Source organism: Trachurus trachurus (genome assembly GCF_905171665.1).
Source record: "Trachurus trachurus genome assembly, chromosome: 1".
Lineage (NCBI taxonomy): Eukaryota > Metazoa > Chordata > Actinopteri > Carangiformes > Carangidae > Trachurus > Trachurus trachurus.
Genome location: NC_139891.1, coordinates 15,144,761 through 15,166,178, shown reverse-complemented (window position 1 = coordinate 15,166,178; position 21,418 = coordinate 15,144,761). Strand labels below are relative to the sequence as shown.

General features: G+C 40.2%; 1 protein-coding gene across 1 annotated transcript; it reads right to left on the bottom strand.

The window, feature by feature from the left end:
• Positions 1-4,681: 4,681 nt before the first annotated feature.
• serhl (serine hydrolase like) lies at positions 4,682-19,437 on the bottom strand. The gene is made up of 24 exons (XM_083983416.1): positions 19,225-19,437; positions 18,205-18,348; positions 17,738-17,851; positions 17,178-17,219; positions 17,070-17,089; positions 16,907-16,981; positions 15,636-15,745; positions 15,450-15,529; positions 15,270-15,304; positions 15,076-15,152; positions 14,876-14,963; positions 13,540-13,682; positions 9,002-9,114; positions 8,352-8,495; positions 7,532-7,645; positions 7,330-7,371; positions 7,204-7,223; positions 7,001-7,075; positions 6,256-6,362; positions 6,074-6,153; positions 5,944-5,978; positions 5,737-5,813; positions 5,433-5,514; positions 4,682-5,348 (listed from the first exon to the last, which is right to left on the bottom strand). Exons 1-24 carry the CDS (start codon positions 19,280-19,282, stop codon positions 5,220-5,222), a joined length of 2,004 nt encoding a protein of 667 aa, XP_083839542.1. The 5' UTR covers positions 19,283-19,437; the 3' UTR covers positions 4,682-5,219.
• Positions 19,438-21,418: the final 1,981 nt, after the last annotated feature.

Genomic DNA, 21,418 nt, shown 5'->3' with positions numbered 1-21,418 from the left:
ATCATCTTCATTGCTATTATTCCTATGAGACCATTATCTTCCTTTAAAAGCCTCTTTGTGTCACTGTAGTGATACTAAAAACAGTTCAAGTACCAGATCTATAGGAAAGAATCCATAAGTATCCAGCAGTATGAAAGCATCCACCATTTCAGGACATAGAGCACTGAACTGTGGCGAACACGATACAGACCATAAACTGTGACGGCATGAAAGAAAATACAGCTGAATATTCTTTGCATATTGTGTGAAAGGTGAATTATCTGCATATGAATTACTCTTAGTTACCACTGCAGCATCATTGCCACCTGAACAACAACAATCATGCTCAATGACTTTGATTAGATTATCTTTATCACTGATTGATTCATTTGGATTAATCAATTTGTCTTCAGTTAATTAGTCCATAAAATGCAAAAGTTACTTGTCTATTAATTCAAACATTCAGATTTTAGAAGCTGGAACCAAACAATGTTTGCCATTTTCGCTTTGTTCTGCAAACAACAAAGTCTTCTTATTTTCTGTTGACTAATATGTTAAAACCTTGATTGTTATTTCACCGTTTGACTTATCACCCTACACACAAATGTAATCCCATCAGCCAGCCCTGATCAGATCCCTTAACAAGGTTTTAATGGCAGCAGATGTTTAAAGTGTGCAATGCAGTGTCAGTACAGGTGGTGTGTTATTTATATTTAGCTTAGTCTGCGGAGTGTGTGACTCAGCCATACTGTGGCCAATGATGGAGAAGTTAGTCCTCTGCAGCCCTATGGGAGTTGTTTCACAGAAAAAGGCCACATCTAATGTTATCCAGTTACTGCTGTAACAGCTCTGGTGTAACTGCCTCAAAGATGCACTTAAGTCCTGAAGAGATCTAAAACTATCATTACACTGACATGTGAGTGTAACCAATGACTGAAAATGTCCTGCAGTGTCTAAGTTGCACTCACACACCATCAACAACTCTGTGCATGTCTGCTACACACACTACTCACAAAAAGTTAGGGAGATTCGGCTTTTGGTTGGAATTTCAGAATGCACCCAAAATGCACTATATAACTGTAACCTTTACAGTTGAACTTAATTTGACCTTTTCTAAACCTTTGAATACACATGTGCAACTGTTTAGTGTTTCAGTACACTTTGGCTTTTGTTTCGGTAAATAGTTTGAGATGAAAAAATTACCATTCCATACCTAAATGCCCTTCTTTCATGATAAAATATAACTGTTGCATGAACTTTTTACATTTTCCATAAATTTGACCCTAAAGTCGAATAGTAGTGTACATGGAAAAGGGGTGTGATGAGCAACCAGGGCCAGGTATCTGCACGCTGTGGAGAAGCACAGAAACAGAGATGCAATGAGATGCACTACAAAGCTCAAAAACAACCTGGACAGATGGTCCACAGTCATCTCCAGGTCTTATCTATTCATTAGTGATAGTGCCATGAAACTGCTCAGACTGAACTCAACAACTATCCCGACTACTGATTCTGCACAGTTATTTAATTACATATTTTACAGTTTTAGCAGTTAGTAAAACATCTGTATACTTTACAATCCTATACCACCAGGAAATCAAGTTAACCCAACAAACAAACATGTGCTGTTTGGAAAGTTTGTATTTGTCCCAAGATTAAATGCCTATGTTTTGTTTCTGAAAGGAGCTGTTTGGCCAGGGACCCCTGCTAAATACATTCATACAATTTTTTTATTATATTCAACTGGGCCTAGTATCCCCTTAATTCAGTACCAAGCTATTCAAATAATACAATGGTATAGTCATATATTCATGTATTAAATTATTTTAAAGGTACAGTGAGTAAGGTGGCCATTCATTCAACAAGCTATTTAAATTTACATTTTTATAAGCATAAATGTGGAAATACAAAATAGTATAATCAACCAAAAAGTTCATGACCCCCTTGCAGTACCTCTGCGGACCCCCTGTTGAAGACATCTGCTCTACAGAATAATGCATGTTACACAGATAAATAAAACAACCCAGTGTAAAAAGAGACTGAAAAATAAGTTATTTGAGTTTGATTACACAGCTTTGGTGTGTGATGGTTTACCTTTGCACAGCAAGGGGATGAGGGTGTTGAATGTACCACAGTTATCAGCCCAGCTGTGCAGGCACAGCACAGGACGAGCATGATCAGGACCCCAGACTTGACCTCTGATCTCATGGGACTGAGCACTGAAACTGGACACACAACACACAACATCTCAACAACAATAAGGATCTGACAAATATTTAATGTAGATTCAAATTAGCACCAGTGTCCAACAGGAAGTGACAACAGCCACAACTCCTGAAAGTAGTAGAGTTTGGGGTCAGGATGATACCTGCTTGTATTGTGTATGACATTTCACTGCTGCTGATCCTCACTGTATATCTCTGTAAAAGCTGAATGAAACCATCTTTAAAACTGAAGATATATAAAAAAGTAGCTGAGTTAACCTGGCATAACTTCCCAAGTGTCCATGCAACAGGTGAGAGGAGCAGCAACCAGTGCTCTTTGAACCCTACAGGCAGCACAGTGACCAATGATCTCACTGGGTGTTCAGTTATAGCCAACCATAACACACTGCAGAGGCGGGTCATAGCGTCCAAGAAGCAGGAGGCAAAACATACAACTTTGAAATGTTTTAGTTCCCTCAGTGCGGCCTGCCAGGCAAGCCTTCAGCCAGCACAATACAACAGGCAGAGAATGAAACCTACTGAGAACAACACTGGCTTTTCAGGTTCAAGTTTGACACCATTAAGATTAAAGAACAGACCATAATACTCTAGATCTAAAGGGATAGTTCACTCAAAATTGAAATTTCACTCATTATCTACTCACCCTCATGTCGACTAAGGGCTGGGAGAAGTTTCAGAAGTCTTCCGTGCCTTCTCTGAGTTACAGTGGGGCTCCGTGCAGCACTGCATGTCCATATGACGGTTGCAAATGGATACCACTTTTCTTCGTAACAAAAAGACACACCAAAAAACATCCAAATACCTCCATAGTGCTCGTATGTAATGTCCGTCTTGAAGCCCCAAAATGCGAAATTGTTCTGAAAAAAATTAAATAAGTCTATATTTCAAGCTTGTTTGTAGCGGAAGCTCCTCTTCCTGGTCCGTCCAAATCTCGCGAGATTCAATACAAGACGGACATTACATACGAGCAGCATGGAGGTATTTGGATGATTTTTGGTGTGTCTTTTTGTTACGAAGAAAAGTGGTAGCTATCCATTTGCAACCGTTATGGACATGCACTGCTACGCCGAGACCCCCTGTAACTCAGAGAAGCCACAGATAACTCTGAAACTTCTCTCAGCCCTTAGTCGGCATGAGGGTGAGTAGATAATGAGTGCAATTTGAATTTTGGGTGAACTATCCTTTTAAGTTGGGTTATAGTCATGGAGTCTTTAAAGCAGAAGTAAGCGATCCGGTCATTTTGGCTAACTTCCTGTCAGCCAATGGAGTTAGCAGTCCCCGCCCTCGTCCCTACGTCACCACATTCACGTGCATCCCTTGGCTGCACACACAGAGAGGACCGCCCCTTTATGCCGTTCTCTCTCCTCATTGGATAAAGGTTGTAGGATACAAGGAAAGTTTTCTCCTCGGCTTACAGCAGAGCAGAGTGACTGACAGACCCGTGTTTCGGACCAAACACTATATAAGTGATTGCTGTTGGAAGATACAACTATTTAAGACTTACTATATATTAACACAAATATTCCGCTTACTTCTGCTTTAAGTGAATATCTCCTAAGTGTTGAGATAATGTCTGATACATAAATGCAAACAAACATAAACACATTGTGCGTTTGTGCCTCTCTGTGAAGAATAGGGCAGGATCTTTTTTTTTTTTTACTGTAGGATCTTTCTTTCCTTTGTCTGATGAAGCCTTTATGTTGACTTTCTTATACCTATTCTACTGCCTCTCATTTGATGATGCACCTTGTGACCTTGTTCCCAAAAGTTGTTTCTTATAATTGAGTCAATTTCAATTTCAAATCACTTTATTTGTCCCCAAGGGGGCATGGTAAACCATTTTTACTCATTCTCCCACTGTCACAGGGTAAACAGAACAGGTCACTGAAGTGCATTGTAGAGCACAGTCATCATGTTTCTATGCTGAGGTAGCCTTATTTTCATCATCCACCTCACTTGCTCTTATCATCTACAGTACCAGGCGAAAGTTTGGAGACACCGGTCCTTCTCATTCATTGTTTTTTCTTTATTTTTATTACTACTGTGGGGGGTGGGTTTAATTGATAGGATAGTTAAGAGACAGGAAATGTGTCTCTTAATTTGTGTCCTGAGCAGCCATAAACAATGTGAAATAATGGTCCATAGCCAAGCTTAATGTAAATGTAATACATTTAAAGCATGTTAATGTGAACGGTGCAGTAAAACTACAGTACTAATTATTATAAGTGTCAGTAACAAATTACGTAAATGTCAGTGAAAATAAAACCTATGTTTCTCTTTTGGCGCTTTCGCTGCTATTGTGAACAAGGAAATGAAGGTCAGACTTTCTCCTGTTGATCTATGAATCCTCCTGTAAATGAACCACAGCTTTTAGATACTCTTTATTTTATTCTTTTTCTATAGCACTGAGCATTCTTTGCCATTCAGTGAATTAAATGTTACTACACTGGTAAGGGCACGTAACAAGATCCTCTGTTTTCACATCCCATTTGCTAGAAGATCACATAAAATGCAACATTTGCCACAGTGTTTCTCAGCAGAGGTGGACCATCTGCCCAGAAATTAAACTACATCCACTAACATCATCAAAACCCTCCAGAAAAAATAGGGGCACAGGTCCCTCTTCACATAGCAAAGCCATGCATTTTAATGAGTGTGGATATTAGTTTGATCATGATCTAGTTAAACTGATCATGAGATGGATGTGTCAGGCTGAGGGGGTTATTCTGCAGGAGTGAACTCAGGCTGCACATAACCCACGAGTGGCCAAAATGAGGTCAACAAATAATAATGATAATATATATATATTTTTTTTTAAATCACAGTTTTCTGGAAGTTGTAGCTACAGCTGCTAAACAGGTGCAGGAGAGTGTTTCACACCATATTTTTTCCCAACATCAGTCTTGTCACACTATGAAGTGATAACAGCACTTTTATAGCGCTGTACGTCTGGTTGATAATGTAAACACTGTGACCTCACAGTCTCCTACAGAGACTCCAGGAAGTGTCTGTAGCTTATAATTTATGCTGGATGGTTGATGCTGACAGCACTTTAGTTTGTAGGAAGTCAGACACAAACGGAGCGACGACTTCTGGTTTATTCAGATGGATGTGATGATCGCCTGGGACTGTTACCACCTTGTGCTGAGAGAAAGAGAAACACAGATTAACAAAAACACATAAGGAGACATAAAACTACCATATTTAGAAAAAAAAACAACAACTCACATTTCTGTGTTGGAAGGATTGGAGAATCACAGAAGTGAATTTTTCCCGTTCAGAAAATATTCTATCATAACCTTCCTCTGCTCTGTAGGAAAGAGATTTTAAACATTTTAAGTTTTGATGTAGGTAGAGAGCATACACTGCAGGATGAAGGTTACAGTGTGTTGTTGATACACGATCTGACACAGACAGTGATATGTGACTCATATGTATGAGAAACAGCAGTGGACTACAACATATCTTGTTAACTTCCTGTTAAACATTGTCAACACACAAACATGAATTTTAATAGAGGTCAATGTCTTACAGCACAACTAGGACAGAGGCTTGAATCCTCGCCTGCATCTCCAGATTCTGCTCCAAACTGAGGCGCAATATGTTTTTCTGAGGATATAAAATGAAAGAGAGTCAGTGTTCGTGTTTTCTGTGGGCTGAATGCTAAACCACTGGTGTAACGAATGAGAGAGGAGGAGGTGAGTGTGGTGGAGGGCTTGGGAGGTTAAAAGGGACTTACAAAATTAACTCTCAGGTCTCTGGAGAACACGAATCCTGCCGAAGAGAAACACATTCAGCTGCCAGCCAATGAGAGGAAACACAGTGAGATTATTCCTCACTGAGAGGAGAAGCGGAAGATAAAGTCTTACCTCCTTCAACTTGAACTAGACCTCGCTTTAACAGGATGCGCACGGACTGTTTGGACAGAGTCGGGTTTGCAGTCAACAGCCTGAAAGATATTAAATGATTTGTCCGACAGCTGAGTGCACAGACACAGCTACTAAAGTCTAATAGTCCTTATAAATGCCCAACAACTGTAACAATGTAATACCTCTCAACAGCCGTCTCATAAGTATAAACTCTTTTCTTTTCATCCGTCTTTTTCTCAAACTGGATAATCTCATCCATCCCACGCCTCATCATTGTGGACACTTCTTTCTGCAGGAATAGGGAGAGAAATAACACAGAACTTAGGCGCTATGTAATAACACTGCAAAAAATTCATTTTCAACACTAAATGAGGATTCTACAATGAGCACATTTCCTCTTCAGAATCGCACTGTATTAAAAAAAAGAAGAACCCTGCAGATACATTATAATGAGCACAGTGTTTGAATTACATTAAATTACATACTAACATTTAACCAGGACTGCAGGTGCCATTGAAGACCCCAGGAAATATTTTAATACTCTAAAATGACATTTATGGTGCATTAAAGTGCCTGATTAGAGTAGATTTTAATATTCAGCATATGTCGTTTGACTACTTCCAGCAAACAATGTAAATCCACAAATTAAGGATTTTTTGTTTGCCCATGGGATGCCTTCCTGAGAATAACATTTTGACGTATGGATATTGAGGAACAGCTAATGAAATAAAAATCTGGTCCTCTGGTCTCGCAGCATCCATGCAGATTAATGTAACAGAAAGGGCAGGGTGCATGAGGAGGACTCTGACTCCTGGCTTAAGTATTTCTCTAAGTCCTGACTCTTGCACGGCACTGAACCGCAGAGACCCATTAAAGCTCTGCAGTAAGTTTCAGAGACGTGGTTGTAAAAAAAAACTGATAAAGTACCGAATCCGTGGCTAAGAATCCATAGGCATCCAGCAGCACGAGAGCATCCACCATCTCAGGATACAGAGCACTGAACTGTGGACAGCACAATAAAAAGCACATGACAAAACACAGCAACACGGCCTCTGTGGACTGTGTGAAAACAGGGAGGAGATGAAACACACACATACACACACTCCCCGAGAGGAGACACAGTCGCTTACCATTCCAGCAATGTCAGCACCTGTGAATATGAAGAGGCAATGTGTGATTAATGCTTTAATTATTTTGTAACACAGCTAAATATACAACAAACATTAAGATTAATTCTTCCTTTAAGGTGTACTCACCCATACTGTGGCCTATGATGGAGAATTTCTTCAGCTGCAGAGCTGCAGGAGTTAATTTCACACATCATCAACCCGGCAGGTTCACCGTCTCATAAGTTTTATCATCGGCATAAACTGGAACATGAAGTCTAACCTGAGGTCTCAGCTCATGTTAAAACCTACGAGACAGTTTCCAGCTTTATGATCATGTATACTCACACACCATCAGCCACTCTGCGTACATCCGCCACGTACGCAGCGATGCAGTAGAAAGCTCCGGGAGGACGATGCGATGAGCGACCGTGGCCTGCCAGGTCCACCGCCACGTACCTGCACTCTGAGAGGAGGGACGGAGAAAACACTCAAGTCACACATCACACTCAAGTTGTTCCTGATCCACAGCTGTAACATCACAACAACACTGACTCATATTTACACCTCCTGTGGTCTAACTCATGTTGACAGAAACTTACTATTGTCTTATTTATACGGTCCTTGAGTTTGTTATAGCAAAAACATCAAAGTCTGGCGTGGGACATTGATTAGGGCTACAATGTATCAAAAGACAGAGGTGATGGATATTGATATACGGTAGGAGATATTCAGGTGATTGTTTGGTCTTTAAGTATCAGAAATAAAGTGAAACTGCATAGTGTCAGCAGCACCTACTGTAAGTTGCTGTCCTAGATCAGCAGCCAAAAATCCATTATTAACTTTAAAATAACAATTTTACAATTTTCGTTGAGATAAACGACAGAAAGGTTACCGTAATTGATAACAGTTGAAGTTTTCTTTTCTGCATCTACTTTACCTTTTTAATCAACCAACCAGTTGAGAATCTAATCATTTCAGTCACTGCATTAATCAGTTGGCAGTATACCATAGAGAACATTGGCTACAATTACAACCGAATTGCCTATGTCGCTCTGTGCAGGGAATTACCTGGTAAGTTATTAGGCAATTATGATGCATAAAATGAAGCATTTTCCCTTTTCTTGTGTAAGAAAACTTTGATTACACCCCTCTGGTGTGTCGAGGTTTACCTTTGGGCAGCAGGGGGATGAGGGTGTTGAATGTACCGCAGTTATCAGCCCAGCCGTGAAGGCACAGCACAGGACGACCGTGGTCAGGACCCCAGACTTGACCTCTGATCTCTCCCCATGGGACTGACACACAGAGCTCTGAAACTGGAAACACAACACAACACAACACAACACAACACAACACAACACAGGAGAAGACAGCCATTGGTCTGGTGCTCCAACACAGGAATTACAGCAGGCTGATAATAAACAGACAACTACTTCTTGTCATATTGAAAAACAACAAATCATTCGTGAGATTGACAAAATCTTTGCACCCATGAGTCCTGACAGTGGGTGACGTGTCAAAAGTGTCTTCTCACCTTGTACACATGTTGACAGATACTGCCTGTACTTGTATTCTTGTTTATTCTTGTACCTAACTACCTGCCAAAGAAATTTGCCTACAGGTTTTGTTTATTTCATTGAACTCCATCCAATCAAAACCCTGTAGCTGGAAGCTTGCTCAGATACAAGTGGTAAAAAAAATGTTGTCAACTGCTGCATGTCCAACGTAAAGCACAATATAAAACTGTAGTAAAATAACAACAACAAAAACAGACTTTAACTCGTGCAGGTTAAATTTCTGCCACAGTAGGCTACTTTGATACCTTCAGCAGCCATCGCTCCAGCTGTTGAACGGTCTTCCACGCTCGGTTTCCTTTGCATTAAATTTCCATGAAACCAAAGTCCATCTAGGCAATATAGAACATATCTGATGAAACTTCATAGACGTGACTTCCGTGATCTCCGCAGGCAGCAGCTCCGTCACTGCTGTACGGACCTCGGAAGGTTCCAGCTTTCACGCTTCTCCCTGGGTTCGGACTTGCAGGCAGCTTCTGAGGACAAGATGAAATTACAAAAATAATAGAACCAGTGTTGGTTGATAACTCTGGAAGCTGTGATCAAACCAATCAAGTTGACCATGTTGAGGTATTTGAGTTCTACTATCTCTTATTAAACCCAAAGCAAATGTTCCTCTTCAACCTTTCTATCTGATAGCCTAACATTGTTTTAATATTTCTAGCTTCTTTGCCATATTCTCCTCATTCAATTATGTCAAATCTCTTTCACATTAGATTAATGAAACTGTTGGTGAATATGTGTAACTGCATTTCTCACAGCACATGTCTGCCTATTTCCTTAAAAGCCTCTTGATGTAAATATCATATTGCTCAGTTAGAAGAACAATATATCGTACATCTCTGACAAAAAGCTTGTGGATTGCCACTTGGACTACACCTTACAACGTTTATTCATCATTGATTAATTTGATGTTGGTCTAACAATCTCAATGTCTTCTTTTGTTGGACCATCAGTCCTAAATGCGGAGATGTTCACGTATGACAAAGAAGGGTAAAGTTGTTTAGCAAGAATAGGAAATAAAAAATTAGATTGATTATCAAAACAGTTAAAATGGCATTAAAACAGATTAACTCACTGTATCATTGTAGCTCTAAATGCCTCCACGTATGAATATCAAATCATTTTAATTTCTAACCCGGTTCTACAGACAGACGCATTAACACAAGAGCATTAATAGCAGATCAATCACAGTAACATTCATGTGTCTCACACAAGCACCATCACAGTAAACGAGAAAACCAGATGATGTTGTGTGTTTGGCCTATTTATCACAACTTGTGGAAGTTGTGGTTGACACTGTGTCTTTGTTCAGAGAAACTGCAGCTTTTACCTGCAAGTAGTCAAATATTTCTCTCTCTCCAGTTTATCTCAGAATAAGGTCAGAATTCCCCAGCATCCTGTTTCAGCTTCATATAAAGACCGATGAAAGACACATTCAAAGGCCTGTGAGACACAGGTTAGTTCAGAAGTAGGTCAGGGCTTGTTCTGCTTAAGTGCACTCTTTAAAGCTTCATCTGGTCAAACATGACACTTATATGTTACTAAAAAATACATTAGATAAACAGAAGAATCATGGAGGTGGATGAATTATTGTGTTAAAAGACTTTTCTCAAATATATTTTATTGAAAAAAGGAAGACGTTGAAATGATCATGAATTTTCTGGATAAATATTTACATCAGAGAGCCTGTACAAAGTTTTTAAAAGTACATACATTTGATGACAGCGAACAAAAAAACATGAAGGTTATTTGTGATGCAGCATCACGTTACAGTACTTCTATCTAGATTCATCCTCTGCCTTCACTGTGGCACTCGGGTACACACCCTTCCCTCTTCACTTCCCAATAACCTTTGAGATTAAACATAAGGGCACATGATTCAGAGAAACTGTACATCTGCTGAAATATTTACATCCAGCGTCAGACTTCTAAGAGATCTGACCTGCCACAGTACATCTCAAACCATCCTCAAAGACAACACGCCCGCGGTGATAAAACCACTGCCTGCTAATGTACCAGCAGCCTGTTGGGCAGCTGGAAACACCCGTACGGCCAAACAAAGAGTTCATCCGTCCTTCAGGTTGTTGAAGCAGTGAAGCGCTTTTCTTAAAACTGACCCTCTGTCTGACTGTTTCTTGAATTGCATCACAGTAAAACTCTGTAGAGATCTCTTTGATACAGTGTCAGTGTGCAAATAAACTCACACTGTCTTTGCTCATCTATAGTGATGATAAATCTCAGTGGCTTTAGTGACTTTCCACTTGTCCAAAACTTTGAAAAACTACTGTCAAAGCTACAACGTCTAACACATCCTAAACCAGTGGTTCTCAACTGGTGGGTCGGGACCCAAAAGTGGGTCGCGGACCCGTTCTGGATGGGTAGCGGACAGCTGGTCAAAAAAGTAAATAATATTTAATGCACATCTGATGTTGGACATGTCTTTTATTTTGAAAAATAACTTATATTGAAAGGCATGCGTCACGTGAACACATGCAGTTGTAATGGTCCTCCTCAGTTTCTTATTAATGTGGCCTGAATGCAGTGAATCTTGTTTTGTTATGTGGGTCTTTATTATGTGCAATTTGATATTTATTCACTTTTGTGAACATGCTCTGAATGCAGAGATGCATTAGAAGTCAAATATATCGTTTTGTCTCCATTTTGTGCAGTTTGATATTTTTTTATTCACTCCCGTATGCAGTTGTCATGGTCCTCCTCAGTTTAATTCATGTGCCCTGAAATGCAGTTTGCTCAATAAAGAGCAAAATTTGTTTTTAAAGGCTTAAAAAAAAATCTTGGTTTGAATTCTAGAAAAGTGGGTCGCGACTTAATGACCATGTGAAAATGTGGGTCCCAGAGTGAGACTAGTTGAGAACCCCTGTCCTAAACTGTACTTCAGGATTGGCGCCAAATGTTCCTGACCAAGAGAACGATAGCTTAAATGTCTGGCACTGAACGACGGCACTTGTTGATTTGGTCGATGACCTCTGTCTCAGTCAATGCTGGGACTGATTCAGGTGTTAAGCACTGATGACACATTTATGTCCACTCATGGCAGTTTTGGACATAGATCAAGCCACTCCATGATAAGCAGGAAGGCTCCATTCCATGATGAACAGAGAGGTGCCAAAGACTGCTCCAGTCTCTTTCTTTCAAACTGCAAATGATGGTGATGAATGAAAAGGTTTAAGAGCAATGGTGTGTTACAGCAGTATCATTTCACCAGAGGTGAACAAGGTACACAATGTCAGTCAGGTTTTTACTTGAGTTTAAATACTGGAATACTAGATTCAAAAAAATATTATAGATCATATTATAACATTTAAAAAAAATATTAAGTAGGCTATTCAAAAGTACATTTTTTGAGTGATGGTAGCACCTGTATGATAAGAAGCTTGGTTATAATTTGTTGCAAAGACTGCAGAGAGGACCATGAGTCATTCAACCAGCCACAGCATAAAAACAGCAACTACTATAAGCTGTCTGTTTAAACGTTTATCTCGTATTAAATGAACGTTACATACTGTATCTCATATCTCAATGTGCTTTCTAAAGTTGGATGGCAATTTTGATGGAAGAAGCAAACATTAAAATGAAAGGAATCTTTATTTTTGAACCTTCAAACATGGACTTCATATCAGACCAGAATATCCTGCCTTGTCTTTTTTCTAATGGAGCATTGTTAGGACACCGGCAGGTTCAATATGACTTACTGTGTAGGAGTTGGCTTTCAATGTTTTTACTCCTGTGTAGGTCCATCACATTTTCAAAATAAAATAAATCTGTTGATTTAAAGCTCCACTTCAACGCCGGACTAATTCTTAGTGAAGTAAAAAGGACGATATTTACTTTGAGTGTGGTGGAATAAAAGTGATAAGTTTCCTGAAAGGAAAAACACTGAAGTAACGTATTTGATACTTCAGTACAGTACACAGATAAAGGTGCTTTGTTACTGTCCATCCCTGCATCTTAATTCAAGTACACACAGCACGTTGTACTGGTCTTGAAGGAAGAACATCTGACTGGTGCAGACACAAGAATTGATTGAACATGCTCTGAATAAACCATCCACTTGATCATTATGGCTGTACTTTGTTAATCAGTCTGCTGATCTCACTTAACACCACCCCTGTCCTGTTTTACGGGCCAGTTGGAGTTGAGGAACATCAGCTTGGTGTGATTCATGCCATACATTACTCACAAGGCTGCTGTCACTCAGATCTACAACACTGCACATTAATATATATTAAAATACTGTGAATAATTGAGGATCCTGCCACCTCTAGCTGATGCTAAGGCAGCTGGTTGACTGTGGTTAAAAGCACCAATGTGAGAGTAAACAATATGGTATACATCAAACAATTTACAGCCATTCCATAATAAATTAATAACAAGATGTTATTTGATGTTACACTGCTGAGTGCAACTCCATGTGCTGGAAAAATTGTTGCTTTTGGGCATATTTGTTATGCACCAACCTCTGTTTGTATCCTCACAAAGACACTGCTAAAAATAGCAAAAAGCTTCACTTGACATAAATATGGAAAACAAGCAGGGCACAGGACACTGAACTAAGAAAAGGAGTCAGAACAAACAAAACCCTGGCTGAGAGGCAGCAAGCCCAGCAGTCCTCGTCTGAACTGCCTCCCTCCTCTGGCACCAGAACCTTTTTATCAGTATACCAGGATGGATGGATCTGGTTGAACAATCAGGACCTGGGTGGAGCAACAGGGAAAAGAGAAGTAGAGGACAAGGGAGAATGCTTTCAGTCGTAACAGTCTACTATAACTTAGACGTCGGCGCGTCTGTCAGTCTGTCTGACCGTGTCAACACTTTGGTTTGCAGGAAGTCCGACACGAGCGGCGCGACGACCTCGGGATCATTCAGGTGGACGTGGTGATCGCCTGGTACTCTCACCACTGTGTGCTGGAAAAAACACAGACAGACCCACGTTTAAACTTTTTTTTTGTGAATATAACACTGACATTTTCTCTTTTAGCTGATATGTTGATGATAAGTTGTTAACACATCTAAGAGTTATGATGAAACATTCAAACTGCAACAGTTTAAGTGACGTCTACAGTGCATGAATCATTTTGTTGCCGTGTCATGTCATCGATCGCTGTGATCATTACCAACACTACACTGTATATCTCTTAAAATGGCCTGAGAGATTTTGATATTTGTTTGAGAGACAATTTAATATCAGATCAGGTATAAGTGAACATTTCGTGCTGATTGGTCTGTAGACAAACTGGAAACAGATACAGTATGCCCATAATCCATTAACAACACTGGTGGTATAACTGAATCTAAACAAAATGATTGTGTCACATATAACAAAAATGCACTCATTCTTAAACACGTCACAGGATAAAGCAAACTAGTTCTTCTCTAACAGACAGTGAGGCTGCAACTGTAAATGGTTTCGACATAGATGTTCATCGTCACATCATGCTGCAGGCGTCCCTCCAACCGTCCCTACTATGTGAGGTTTCCCACCGCCTGCTTAAAGTTAACCCTGTTTTTGTTCTCTTCCACCTCCACAGGCAACTATCTCTCTCTATAGCTGCCAAATACTATGCTACATTCACTAGCCAGCACTACGGTGGCCCTTAGAGCTTCTTCTCTGATTGCTGCCAAAATCTACACAATGAGAGCAGTGAGAGTGAACCAGCGCATTAAAGTTGTGGGCAGACCAGCTAAACAATGGGCCTAAACTCACTGTAAAGCTCTGTACAGCTGATGGGGAGCTGCAGACTGACTGGGATGCTTCTCTGCAGGTTCGTCCCTTTCACACCGTCACAGTGTTCACTGTCATTTAATGCACTCTCATTATAGAAATACTGATTATAGCCACTTGAAAAAAATAATCAGTATTCTCACATGCCAAGCTTTCTCCTTTCATCAGCAGTACGTATGTGCTGTATATGAGAGTCAAGGTTCACAGCTATAAAAACAACTCTGCTGTCTTGGAGCTTGCGCTGCGCTGCTGCTTTTGCATCTCTGCAGCTGACTGTCAGCCTGTCTGTCTACTAGGCACAATTACACACAGGCTTAACGACTAAAAATAAACACCAAGATGCAAGTGTACTACTTTACTAAAAAAATAGACTCACATTTGTGTCCCTGTAGGCCTGGAGAAGTGCTGATGTAAATTTCTTTTGATCTGGTTCAGCAAACATTTTCTCAAAGCCGCCTTCCGCTCTGTAAAGACGGAGAACAAGATTGTGTTTATGTTTAGGTTGGGTCACAATGCGTGTGTTGTACTCAGTTTGATGCATGTCATATGGAAATGTGTGGTGGAGGAATATCTTACAGAACAACTAGGACTGAGGCTTTTATCCTTGACTGCATCTCCAAACTCTGCTCCAAACTGATGCGCACTATGTTTTTCTGAAATCATAAAATAAAAAAATACACTGTACCTGCAATTTTATGGGCTTCATACAGCACCTCTGGGAGAGGTAAAAAGGTAAAATGATGAGCTGGTGCAGTTCAGCAGTAACCTACCAGATTAATACGAAAGTCTCGAGAGAACAAGAAACCTGCAAGAGAAAAAAAAGAAGAACACGTTACATCTCCAGCATTAGAGGAAACAGGAAAACTGTTCGGAGAACAAACTAATTTTTTTTCCGAAGGGGAGCATGCACAACAAACATCAAAGCAGTGAAGAGGAAGATAAAGGCGTACCTCCTTCAACTTGAACTAGACCCCGCTCTAAAAGGATGTGCACAGACTGTTCAGACAGAGTTGGATTTACAGCCGAAAGCCTGAAAGAAAAAAAAAAAAAACGCTCTTCTAGACAACAGTTGTAGAAACAAAGTTGAAGGATGAGTGGGTTTTCAGAAGTCTCTTAAAAATACAAAAAATAGAAACCTCTCAGCTGCCTTCTCGTAAGAGTAAACTCTACTCTTCTTCTCCTCAGCCTTTTTTTCAAACTGAAGCAGCTCGTCCATCCCCTGCTTTATCACTTTAGGAAATTCTTTCTGCATGAAAAGATGAAAAGAGACAAACGATGAGGGGAGCAATTCAAACCTACTGACAAGCATGGACTGTACAGCAGAGCAGTGTGTGAAAGGTAATGTAGAGGAATCATGCAAAGAATGTGATGATGATCCAGCATTGGGACTGTACATGAAGTTGTAGTTTAGTGAATATCAGTGGGAGGAAAAGCTTCAATGTATTTCATGAGCAGGCATGAACTGAATGAAGCTCTCTGAAGCTGAGCAGCTCGTCTGTCCATGTGCTCTTGCTTGCTTGTACTGCTCCATGTTTTCCAGTTGAGAAGTCTAAGTATTACTGGAGAACAGCAGCTTTGTCACAGTCACAGTAAAACTAATGACACAATAAATATATGAACAAACCCGTCCGTCCTGCCGGGTTGAGATCTGGTGTTGAAATACATCTTCACTGATCCGTTCACAAGAGGTCAGCTCAGAGTGTGTTTAAAATGCATCTCCATAAGCATCTCAATTGAACACTTGCGATAGGATCTCACCTCCCCACTTTATATGCAAAAAGGCGTGTGTGTTGTCATTGTAACCAATCGACAGACGGGTCCACTGTCAATGTGCGAAAGCGAGCAGGAGGGGTTCGACAAACGAATGTGCTGCACACAGCTCGTACAGTGAGATAAAGTTTTATCTATTTGAAATAGTAAAATACTTTCCGTTCATAACGAAACCCATTTAGATTAGACTAAATGGGCAGAGGATGTCAGTAGAGTAGGCTGTCTTTCAGTGTGATCAGGAAACATTTGAGGTCATACAGCAAAGTTCACAAAAAAACTGAGCATTTGTGATTGGATCACCCAAGGCTGATGTTAATGCAGTTGATGTGAGGGTCTAAGGGCAGAGGATGTTGTAAAGCCCTTTGAGACAAACTGTTTGTAAAAATGGGCTTTACAAATAAAATTGCCTTGCCTAATGCCAGGTGTGAACAGGGCCAGAAGTTTGGACTGAGGTGAAATAAACAACTTACTTTTGTGCTTATGACAACATCTAGGTCGGATATGAGACAGGGTAAGTGTTTTTGAACAGTGCAAATCTCATAGTTTGATAACTGACAGCACATTGACAGCCCACTCTTAACTAAGCAACTGTGGTAAGGTGACTGACTAGTCTAGGTGATGGCATTTGTTAAAGTACCAGATCTGTGGGTAAAAATCCATAGGAGTCCAGAAGTACAACAGCATCCACCATCTCAGGATACACAGCACTGAACTGGGGAGAACACGACACAGATGAAGAAGATACGATGCAGCAACACAAACAAACTCTGTAAAAAACTGTTTTCAAAAGTGTCACTCACCATGCCAGCAACATTACCACCTGAAATAAAATAAGAAAGTGGCTGTGAAAAATAAAACATACCTCAAACATAGTAAACGTACCAATCCTGCCATATTGCTGCACTCACCCATACTGTGGCCTATGATGGAGAATTTACTCCACTGCAGAGCTGCGGGAGTTAATTTTATAGATCATCAAGCAGGTTCAGTATCTCATCACAGAAAACTAACACTGTTTTTTTAAAGTGAAAAGACAACAGCACTACTACAACGACGACCTGGGTGATGTTATTATTTTTTCTATATTAATATATATTGCAATATCGAAGTGATCTAAAATTACATAAAAAATCGTGCAGCATTCTCTGAGGCTGAAGTTTTATTTGTCACTACAGACATATAGCAGTGAACCTTGACTTTATACCGTAGTTGCTTTTAAAGCATGAACTTTTAGTCTTTAAATAAATTATTATTATAATATTCAATAAATTGTGTTCAACTGTTACAGATCAGACAAAACTTTTCAAACCTGTAACAGAGAAAGTCAGTAATTATTAGTAAATGTTGCTTATAATCAATAATATGTCAAAAAACATCTATAAAGAGCTTGTTTACGCCACATAACTGTTTAATTTCTCATAAAGACTTAAATGTTTGATTTGAATTGCAGCTTCTTAAACTCACACACCGTCAATGACTCTGCGGACGTCCATCACATACGAGGGAAAGGAGTAGAAAACTCCAGGAGGACGGTGTGATGAGCGACCGTGGCCTGCCAGGTCCACCGCCACGTACCTGCACTCTGAGGGACAGAGACAAGACTGAGTCTCAATGAAGAAACTGTGGCTATTATTGACTTAAAAAATGCTCATCACAGAGCCAAAAAACCCTAAGATTGTGAACGTCATCACTGTGCGTCAATTTGATCTTCTCCTAAGAGCAGCAAGGTGTGAGGCGAGGTATGAAGAATGGCTGGCGTAGTTCAAACAACATTTGTCCACAATGCATCTCTTAGCTCTTTTATACTTTTTGAGATCAAGAAGGCTTGCAGGGAAACCTAAGGAATATAATCAATGTAAGCAGAAGGTGTTAAATCCTGGGTGCTGACAGCTGTTACAGCTTTTACATCACATTTACCACAGCAACGTTAATTACCTTTGGGCAGCAGGGGGATGAGGGTGTTGAATGTACCACAGTTGTCAGCCCAGCCATGAAGACACAGCACAGGACGTCCATGATCAGGACCCCAGACTCTACCTTTGATTTCCCCCCATGGGACTGGGACACTGAGCTCTGAAACTGGACACACAACAACACACTCTGATTTTATGTTTTGCTGATTCATATATTATTTGACTGAAAGAAAATTAAACCTCATGTCTGGGGTGGTGTTTAGCTCATTTAGCTCCCATTTCCCATCTCTCTCTCAACTCTCCTGTCCAGGCGAAAAAGCCACAAAAAATATACAGTAGGCTACTTTAAAAACAACAACAACAAAAAACATAACATTTCTGAGTAAGTGTTGAAATGTTTGTTTTTTTCAAGAGAAAAAAACAGCAACCTCCCGTTTTGTATCTTTGTTATGTGAATATCTGGACAGTAGGTCAGACAAGACACGTAATCTACCAATGTCACCTTGGACTGTGAAAATAACTGATTGATCTGTTGACAACTCTCTCCAGTAACAGACTGATTGTTGTGTACCTACAATGTTGAAGTCCTTAGGTTGCTTGTTTTGTTACAAAACCCCAAAACATCTGCACCTTGAAGAAACTTGAACCACCCAACAGATCAGAAATATGAAGTCTGTTGATTTGTTTTTTTCTTCTTAATAACAGAAAACTACAACAGAACAACAGAAACACAAATGCAGATTCATGGCTTTTGACTATCCAGCAAAGTGCTGCCAACAAGGTTAAACTCCTCTTACTTTACTTAAAAGAGATTCAAATCTATGAAACCGTATAATTTCTCATAATTAGACACAAGACACTATTTGAAAATATACACCAAATGTAAACAGTCTTTTTCTCCACATTAGCCTAATTATCTCCGTGTTCACCTCGTTTCTGTGTCCTAACATCAGTCTTCAAGAAGTAGGAGCAACATCTCCATGTTTTTACCATTTAATAACTCATTCACTATTGATACCAGTATCAATGTTTCTTCACTCACCTGCTTGTTTGACCGCACAGGAGTTCATGTGTCTGACGCCTTTCAAAGCTTGAATCATCCTGGAGAACAACTCTGCTGAAGAGTGGACCTGTGATACTTTACAACCTATAAATTGTATTTTCGAAGTAATAAGAAGCTAACAAAAGAAAGAAACTAACAACTACAACTCTACTGTAGGCTTTTTGAAAACTCACTATCGTCTTCCGGTTATCTCAAACCACGTGACGCAACCTGCTGCAGCTATTGGCTAAGACGGTCAGGTGGAGAGATGAAGTCTGGACCAGTCACCGCTCAGAGGAGGGGGCGGGGGACGACCAAAGACGACTAACCTTTCACCTAATGTGATGGTGGAGTTAACCAGCAGAGGGCACAGTGGTCAGTGAAGTAGCCTACACAAACCATGGATAATAGATCCATGACACAAACACACACTGTTACGAGATACTGGATGGCCATGCAATTTATTTGGTTTAATAAACCATGACCATTGTGACTACTCAGACACACCTGGATTAATCAGTTTGTCCAATAATGTAAGACAGGAAATAAAGGTGCAGTATTAGGTTCAGGAAGTAGTGGAGCTGTGCATAGAGCCTATTGAAGCAGGATAAGCTAAGTTGTGTTTCTTTAAACCATAAAGACCTGCTTAGACACGGGTCAGGCCTTGAACAGCTGTGGTTGGAAGATCCAGCAGTGGTGTCTTCTGTCACTGACAGACATAGGCACCATTAGTCATGATGACACCTGGAGGGAAAACAGTGGACAATATTGGGAGGCTCCCCCCATCTCTTCAATCTGGAGCTATGTTTAATGAACTCAGAGCCAGGCCCAGTTCATCTGCTCTGTTAGTGTAACTGAATAGTGCAACTTATCTTAAATAGAAAGGAAATCAAAACAATAACATATCGAAATGCCATCAGCACATACAAAAATATAAATGCAACACTTTTGTTTTTGCTCCCATTTTTCATGAGCTGAACTCAAAGATCTGAAATGTTTTCTATGTACATAAAAGGTCTATTTCTCTCAAATATCGTTCACAAATCTGTCTCAATCTGTGTTAGTGAGCACTTCTCCTTTGCCGAGATAATCCATTCACCTCACAGATGTAGCATTTCAAAATGTTGATTAGACAGCATGAATATTGCGCAGGTGTGCATTAGGCTGGCCACAATGAAAGGCCACTCTAAAATGTGCAGTTTTACTGTATTTGGGGGGTCAGAAAACCAGTCAGTATCTGGTGTGACCACCATTTGCCACACGCAGTGCAACTCATTTCCTTCCATAGAGTTGATCAGGTTGTTGATTGAGGCCTGTGGATCACTTCTCTACAATGGCTGTGCAAAGTTGCTGGATATTGACAGGAACTGGAACACACAGTCGTATCAACAATCAACAACCTGATCAACTCTATGCGATGCGATACTTATTGGTTTTCTGACCTCCGGGACCCTCCAAATACAGTAACTGCACATATTGTGGCCAGCCTAATGCACACCTGTGCAATAATCATGCTGTCTAATCAGTATCTTGATATGCCACACCTGTTAGGTGGATGGATCATCTCAGCAAAGGAGAAGTTCTCACTAACACAGATTTGTGAACAATATTTGAGAGAAATAGGCCTTTTGTGTACAGAGACAATGTTTTAGATCTTTGAGTTCAGTTCATGAAAAATGGGAGCAAAAACAGAAGTGTTGTGTTTATATTTTTGTTCAGTGTAATACCACCATCAACCTAAGTGGTCAATAGAGAACAGCAACAGGATGACAAAAATAGGACACTGAAGTAACACAACACAGAAGTTACTTATATTGAGTCATGAATAATAGTAATTTAAAGCAGATATCAGTGGAATGTTTTTGTTAATATAAGTCCTAAATAGTCCTATTTTCCGTCAGCAATCACTTACATGAAGTATTTCAGCCTAAACACGAGTCTCTCCGTCACTCTGCTCTGCTGTAACCCGAGGAGAAAATTTTCCTTGTGGGATACAAGTGTTATCCAATGAGGAGAGAGAACGGCATGAAGGGCTGTGTGTGCAGCCAAGGGATGCGCGTGAATGTGGTGACGTAGCACGAGGACCAATTGATGCCTGACAAGGGCGGGGGCTGCTAACTCATGGTGCGTTCAAAGAAACTCGTACTTTGTGTTTTTCCTTCCTGTGAAGTCATACCAGTTCGATCTGGTACGA